This window comes from Oratosquilla oratoria, chromosome 10, assembly GCF_046742065.1.
Source record: "Oratosquilla oratoria isolate Oo_2021 chromosome 10, ASM4674206v1, whole genome shotgun sequence".
NCBI classification, from domain to species: domain Eukaryota; kingdom Metazoa; phylum Arthropoda; class Malacostraca; order Stomatopoda; family Squillidae; genus Oratosquilla; species Oratosquilla oratoria.
In genome coordinates, this window is record NC_134786.1 from 53,344,522 (window position 1) to 53,352,435 (window position 7,914).

Consider the following 7,914-nt stretch of genomic DNA (forward strand, 5'->3'; position numbering starts at 1 on the left):
AAAGACGTTCGACGTGGATAAGTGATAATAGGTTTATTAAGGTAGGAAGATGCGGTTAACCAACGAAACCGAGATAGATGAATTTGTACAAGGAAAACCCACAGATAAGGAAATTCAAGGTCTCACCATACCGGAATTGAAATTGATAGCACATTATTTTGGAGCTAGTTCGACCCACGGTCTAAATAAAGGAGATTTAGTACACATGGTAGTGGCAATGTTGCATGATCGAGACGAAAGTGTGCCGGCGAGAGATGAAGAGAGCGACAGAACAAGCTTCTGCCGGCTCGGCGAATTTAGATGATCGGGAAGGTAGTGACGCTGATGGTGAATCCCGGCACACCGAATCTCGATTAAGCGAGTTGCAATTAAGATTAGAAATAGCAAAGGAAGAAACTGAGAGAGCTAAATTAGAAGCCCAATCTAGAAGGGAGGAAACTGAGAGGGCTAAATTAGAAATGCAGTGTCTTAAACTTAAATCTGAATTGCAAGAAAATGAACAAGTGCTACCAATTCCTCAAACCGTGAATGGGAGACCAGAGTTTGATGTAGTGCAGAATGCGAGGTTGCTTCCTGAGTTCGATGAATCCAATGTGGACCAGTACTTTAGAATTTTTGAAAGGATGGCTAAAGATTATTCATGGCCAAAGAAGTTTTGGCCTGCGCTGTTGCGGACTAACTTAAGAGGGAAGCCCTTGAGAGTATATGGCGCCCTAGAGGACGCACAGGCGAAGGACTATGACATGGTCAAGACGGCCATCCTTAGGGCATGTGAAACTCGTTCCCGAGTTGTATAGGATAAAGTTTAGGAACCTAAGGAAACAACCTAACATCTCGCACGTGGAGTTTAGTGGAGAAAAGCGTGTTATGAGACTGAAACACTTGGTAGCAAACTCCAAGCTTTATTCAACAAAATAACGGCTCTCAGATACATCAACAGAGGAACTGCAAGAGGGGAACTACACTCGCCTGTGGTGCGACTGTAACTAACAGTACACAGTGATACCAAACATGAAAACAGTTACGCCAGTGTTGCCAGTGTACAATAATTACTGCCAGTGTACAATAATTACCACATTCTCCCCTCCTAGAAAAATTCAGCATTAACAAAATGGATACCATGTCAGAAATATCAGATTAGTCCCATCCGTAACGATCGGGGGGCTTTAACACGCGAGTCGACCTCCTTAACTCAGTGGGCTCAGTGAATGAATGAGAGTCATGATTAGTATGAGGCTGTACATCTTGTGTTGTGTGTGAACCCAGAGTCTCTATATATCATGGTGCCTCATCCGGGTAAGTAAGAGTCGTCGGACTCTCAGGACTTGGAGCTAAGTCACGGATAGACACAGTTGACTCACGCCCGTCTGGATATTTGACACTTGCGTACATTGGGTTCACATCAACAAGTTCTACCTGATCAGTTAATGGTTCGTGTTTGCTAGACCTAACATGCCGCCGCAATAACACTTGCCCAGGGGTCAAAAGCCATGTTGGTAATCCATTTCCGAAACTAGAACGTCGTTGGAACCTGAAGAAACGCTCATGTGGAGTCTCATTGGTTGCAGTGCATAAGAGTGATCTTATTGAATGCAAAACCTCGGGAAGCACCATCTCCCAGTGTTGGTTCTTCAAACCATGAGATTCAAGTGTTAAACAAACAGCCTTCCAAATAATCCCGTTGTACCTCTCAACCTGACCATTACCTATTGGGTGATAAGGTGTTGTTTTACTTGTTGCAACTCCCTTCTGAGAAAGGTACATCTTCAGTTCTTGAGAAATGAAAGAAGGACCTTGATCTGAATGAATGAAACTCGGCATTCCACAAAGACTGAAGATAGACTCAAGACATTTGATTACTGTTTTTGAATTCATATTTGAACAAGGAAATGCAAAAGGAAAACGCGAGTATTCATCAACAACTGTAAGTATGTACTTATTGTTTGTGGTGGAAGGTAAAGGTCCTTTGAAATCAATACTGAGGCGTTCCATCGGCTGTGTGGCTTTAATGAGGACCCCTTGTGCTGAACGATGGAATTGTGGTTTTTGCTGTGCACAGACTTTACAAGAAGCACACACCTTTTTCACATCATCTGTTGAGAAGGGGAGGTTTTTAGATCGCACAAAATGCAAAAGCCGAGTTACCCCAGGGTGGCAAAGATTCTCATGAATGCCTGTAAGATTCGACATTGGGAAAACAGAACAGCAGTATGCACGAGACAAGGTATCTGGCGCAACATTCTGTTTCCCGGGACGATATTGTATCGTATAACTGAATGATGCCAGCTCAAGCCTCCACTCTTGTATCTTGTTATTCTTTATCTTGGTTCTTTTTCTGTTATCCAACATGAACATTACAGAGCGCTGATCAGTAATCAGAGTAAAATGTCTTCTGGCTAAGAAATGACTCCACTTGCGAACCGCTTCAATAATAGCTGTAGCCTCCTTTTCTACAGCAGGATAATGCAACTCACTTCCCTGAAGCGTTCTTGACATGAAAGCTACTGGCCTGCCACCCTGGTTCAATACTGCTGAGATAGCGACCTCTGAAGCATCACACTCCACAACAAAAGGAAGGCTCTCATCCACAGACCTTAGAGAAGCATCCGTAAGCTGCCTTTTCAAGGTGTTAAAGGCAGCTAGTGCTGATTCACTCAATGGAAAAGTTTTTTGTGTTTATCAAGGGTTGGATTTTATCGGAGAAGCCAGGAATCCATTTAGCATAATATGCAAACAACCCTTGAACTCTTCGCAAAGACCCTATATTTGTGGGAGGTGGTAATTCCTGGAGAGGACGTAATCTGTCAGGGTCAGGCCTTATGACATTATTACCAACACAATGCCCAAGAACATTGATTGTAGGCACAGACATAACTGATTTAGATTCATTGAGGGTAAGCTTCCGTTTCTGAATAACCTCCAAAAATTTCTTAACATTGCTATCATGTTCATCCTGAGTTGATCCAGCTACAGTAATATTATCTAGATATGGGAAGGTATCTTTAAGACCCTCATCTCCAACTAACTTATCCATAGCTCTCTGAAATACTGCTACTCCATTAGTGACACCAAATGGGACTCTGCAAAACTGATATAATTTCCCTGCACCCTCAAAAGCAGTGTACTTCCTCTCACTCTCTTTAATGCTAATTTGGTGGTATGCGCTCTTCAAGTCAAATGTGGAAAACACCTTGTACTTTGCAAGACTGTGCACCATGTCCTCTATCCTTGGAAGGGGATATGCATCTAGTTCTGTGTACTGGTTGATGGTTTGAGAATAATCAATACAAAGTCTCTTTTTGTGCCTGTCAAGTGGATCTTTTACAACTACGACCTGTGCTCTCCATGGGGATATGCTTGGCTCAATGATACTTTCAGATAGCAAGCGTGATAACTGGTCACTTATAAACAACTGATCATCTTCACTATAGCGTCTGGATTTAACTGCAATTGGTTTACACTGTTGGGGTAAGTTCGGAAACAGTGAAGGCTCCTCAATATCAGCTGTTGCCAAGGCACAGTTACTAGTTACCCTTAAACTTGGTTTATTTCCCCCATACTGAAAAGTTACACTCTCGTGCTGCTTTTGAAAATCATGACCCAAGATCACATCACAACATAAATCCTTTAAAACCCCTAGCTGAACACATGGATAATTCTGATTGACATGACCCAAGTCTACCATAACATACCCAGGGGAGCTAGTATTCAAAGATGCTGATGCCATTGAAATCTCCTTGCTTGCAAGAACTACTGTCAGCTTTAGTTTCTGTGCCACTTTCTCACTTATGAAACTGTCCGAACTGCACGAGTCAATTAATGCTTTCAGTGAATGACCATTGACAGTGATGTCTGTAGCTGCATGTGAAAGGTTCTTTGGAAAAGTGGCAGCAAGTGTGAGCAGAGTGGGGTTATACAGTGTAGCAGTAGTGCTGTCAGAAGTCTTACCCTTGGATCTACAGACTTTGGCAAAATGACCTGTCTTACCACAGTTGTTGCATGTAACAGCACGGGCAGGACAACTACTCCTACCTGTAATATGTAATGCATTACCACAAAAATAGCATTTCTTCTTTGACGAATGTGCAGCAGCGACAGTCGAGTCCACAGGTGATCTTCTTTCCGCCTCTTCTTTCGTTGACTGCGGTTGTTGGCCATCACAAGGCTGTCCTTGCCGTCCTGGAACTAAAGCAGCTGCATGAGGAACGGGCAAGGAAGACGTGTAGGAATCAGCATTACGCTGGGCAAGATCCAATGTACGGGCCTGACTGTACCCCGCCTCCAGATCCAAGGACTTGTTTTCTAGCAGGCGCTGACGAATAAATGCTGAGGCAATACCGTTAATAAACGCATCACGTACCATCTCCTCCCGGTATTGTTCAGCTGTGACTGCTTTAAAGTTACAACCCTTGCTTAGTTTATGTAACTCTCTCAGAAATTCATCAAGGGATTCACCTGACTGCTGTCGTCGGGTTGCCAAAACATGCCTTGCAAAAATCTCATTCGGTAACTTGACGTAAACACTCTCTAGTTTTGCAACGGCACCTTCATACGTAGCACAGTCTTCGATGAGTTCGTACACACTCGGGGATACACAGTTCACTAGAGCCTTCAGCTTGTTGGGTGCGGTCTCTCCACTCTCCTCCATGAAGTTTTGAAAGGTTCGGTGCCAGTGTTTCCACTCCTTGGCCGCCGTAGGAGAGCTGGGATCCGTGTCCAGTCGACATGGCTTAAGCAGCTTAGCCATGACGAGTATTTTGTTGAATAAATTGTTATGAGACTGAAACACTTGGTAGCAAACTCCAAGCTTTATTCAACAAAATAACGGCTCTCAGATACATCAACAGAGGAACTGCAAGAGGGGAACTACACTCGCCTGTGGTGCGACTGTAACTAACAGTACACAGTGATACCAAACATGAAAACAGTTACGCCAGTGTTGCCAGTGTACAATAATTACTGCCAGTGTACAATAATTACCACAAAGCGTTTATTGTGGGACCAGTGGTTACGATCTAACAAGGTTAATAAAGATTTCGATAGACTGGCTGAACTGCTACTGGTAGAGGAGTATCTGAGATCTATCCCTAAAGAAGTATCATTATATCTTCAGGAAAAAGAAGTCTCCAAATTGGAGGAGGCCGCAGTTTTGGCGGATAAGTATGAATTGATAAGACCTGCAGGGAAGTTCTCGGTTACTCACAAGGGAAAAGGAGACCTGGCAATAAATAGGCAGAGAATCTCGCTCTCATCAGGTGGGTCACCTACCAAATCCATAGAAGTCAAGAAAGATGACTGTAGTAAGTCATCAATGATTAAGTCATGTTTCTATTGCGGAAGGGTAGGCCACCAAATGAGAGATTGTTGGAAGAGACGAAGAGAGATGGAAGGTGTCAAGCCCGTATCTTTAACAAATAAGGTTGAGAGCACCTCCACTAAGGGCAAGGCCCAGGGAGAGAGTGAAGCCAAAGCCGTGGCATTGATGAGTTATATAGGTAACAGCCCATCAGAGATGGATGGGGGTAAAGTAGATGAATTGGAGGGTAAACTTAAACCTCACTTAAAGGGATATCAGCCATTTTCATTCCAAGGCTGGATATCCATAGGAGGAGACCGGAAACGAGTCACCATCCTACGGGACTCGGGAGCCCTCCAGTCCCTAATACTGAGTAGTCTGGTGAGAAGTCCAGTGGTTGGAGGGAGTGTAACGGTAAGTTCCCTAGGGGGCCTAGCCAAGGTACCGCTAGTATCCGTAGACCTACAGTCGCCTCTCTACGAGGGACAGGCTATGTTAGGGATGGTAGATGAGTTACCAGTTGTAGGTGTGGATGTTATATTAGGAAATGATTTGGTTGGTGGGAAGATGTGTCCCACACCCATAGTTTCGGAGGTGCCGGTTGTTTCGGAAGAGACCGAGCAACTTGAGAGACAGCACCCGGGGTTATTTCCGGTTTGCGCTGTTACGAGGGCGATGGCAGCACAGAGGGAGTGGTCTAAGGACCAGGTGAGACCAGTAAGGGTCTCGAGTGGGGAAAACTGTGGAAAACCTGAATGTGAGGACGGTATGAACCCCGAGGAAGAACTCCCAAGTGAGGAAGCCCAGGTCGAAGCAGAGTTTGACCTGAAGCCTCTGTTCCAGGAGGAACAAGTAAGTGAAACCGATGTGTATGACTTGAGTCGCTTGTTTATGGAAAAGAAACAGATGGACACAAGGTGTCTCAGTGACTTGCAGAGTGTCGATCCCGACTTACGGGAACTATATGAAAGGGTAGAGTGTGGCAGTGAACGATCAGATGAGTATTACTTGGAATCTGGAGTAATATTCCGCCGTTGGGTGTAAAGTACTTGCCCCACTGATGCTGTGTGGTCCGAGAGACGGCAATTTATGTTGCCGAGTGTCTAACGGAAAGAAGTTCTGAAGCTAGGGCATGATAGTCCCCTTTCTGGACATTTGGGTGTACGCAAAACTTTAGACCGTATCTGGCAACATTTCTATTGGCCAGGGATTAGAAGGGATGTGGCACAGCACTGTCGTACTTGCCACACTTGCCAGTTGGTAGGAAAACCAAACCAACCTGTACCTGTAGCCCCTTTGAAACCAATCCCTGTAGGAGTGGAACCCTTTGCCAAGGTTATCGTGGATATAGTGGGACCGTTGCCTAAGACTGCTAGGGGACATGAGTATATTCTCACTTTGATGGATACATTTTCTAGGTACCCCGAGGCGATACCACTACGTAAAGTGCGCGCCAAAGTGGTGTTGCATGAGCTGATTAGCTTCTTTACGAAGTGGGGACTACCTCGCGAGTTAGACAGACCAGGGTTCTGTGTTTTTATCTAGAGAGGTTATGCAGAGTTTGGGAGCACTGGGGATAACGAAAGTGACGTCAAGTGCTTACCATCCTCAGAGTCAAGGTGCCCTTGAACGGTACCATCAAACGTTAAAAACAATGTTGAGGAAATGGTGCTTAGAAAATGATACGGGGTGGGACCAAGCCTTACCATACCTGTTGTTTGCAGTGCGTGAAGTACCCAACGAATCGTTGGGCCTCTCGCCTTTTGCATTAGTTTTCGGGCACGAGGTTCGAGGACCTCTTAAAGTCCTGAAAGAATGTTTATTGAAAGAGCATAGTTCTGCCTCTAAGGACATGTCGAAGTCGGTGACGGACATGAAAGGTAAGTTGGCCGCGTGTTGGGAAATGGCCAAAGAAAATTTAATGAGTGCTCAGGAAAGAATGAAACGACATTATGACAGAAAGGCCAAAGTACGGGAATTTAATCCCGGTGATAGTGTGTTGGCCCTGCTGCCTTTTCAAGGTAACCCCTTAAGGGCAAAGTTCAGTGGACCCTATGAGGTAGTGAAACGAGTAGGGGAACTAAACTATATTGTTGCCACTCCAGATCGGAGACGGAGTCAACAATTATGCCATATAAATGTTAAAGTTGTATCGAGAAAGGGAGCAGAACCCGGTGGGTGAATCTGTCACGAGTGTTTGTACGGTTTCTCTCGTGCATGAAGTAGACGAGGACACTATTTCCCCCACCTTAGAGATGCCGTGGAAGGAGAATGCAGGAGGGTGGCCCCAGGTGGTGGATAAGCTGGACCACCTCACGGCCGCACAACGGGAGGACTTAACTGCCTTATTGAGTAAGTATCAGGAGGTCTTTCGAGATACTCCTGGAAAGACTGACCTAATTCTGCATGATGTTGATGTAGGAGACGCGAAGCCTATTAAGCAGGCACCGTATCGTGTCAACCCGCAACGAGCAGCCATAATCAGGAAGGAAATAGACTATATGCTGGCCCACGGTTTAATTACGCCAGCACAAAGTGAGTGGAGCTCGCCAGTGATCTTAGTTCCGAAAGCAGATGGTACTCAGCGGTTTTGTGTCGATTTCCGACGCGTGAATGCA

General features: G+C 45.1%; 2 protein-coding genes across 2 annotated transcripts; one reads left to right on the forward strand and one right to left on the reverse strand.

Moving 5' to 3' along the window:
- Positions 1-2,647: 2,647 nt before the first annotated feature.
- Positions 2,648-4,979, reverse strand: LOC143029206 (uncharacterized). The gene is made up of 2 exons (XM_076191773.1): positions 4,456-4,979; positions 2,648-4,185 (listed from the first exon to the last, which is right to left on the reverse strand). Exons 1-2 carry the CDS (start codon positions 4,745-4,747, stop codon positions 2,651-2,653), a joined length of 1,827 nt encoding a protein of 608 aa, XP_076047888.1. The 5' UTR covers positions 4,748-4,979; the 3' UTR covers positions 2,648-2,650.
- Positions 4,980-6,950: 1,971 nt separating this feature from the next.
- On the forward strand, positions 6,951-7,478 carry LOC143028902 (uncharacterized). Its single transcript, XM_076191255.1, has one exon. The coding sequence runs from the start codon at positions 6,951-6,953 to the stop codon at positions 7,476-7,478; it is 528 nt and encodes a 175-aa protein (XP_076047370.1).
- The last annotated feature ends 436 nt before the right edge of the window (positions 7,479-7,914 follow it).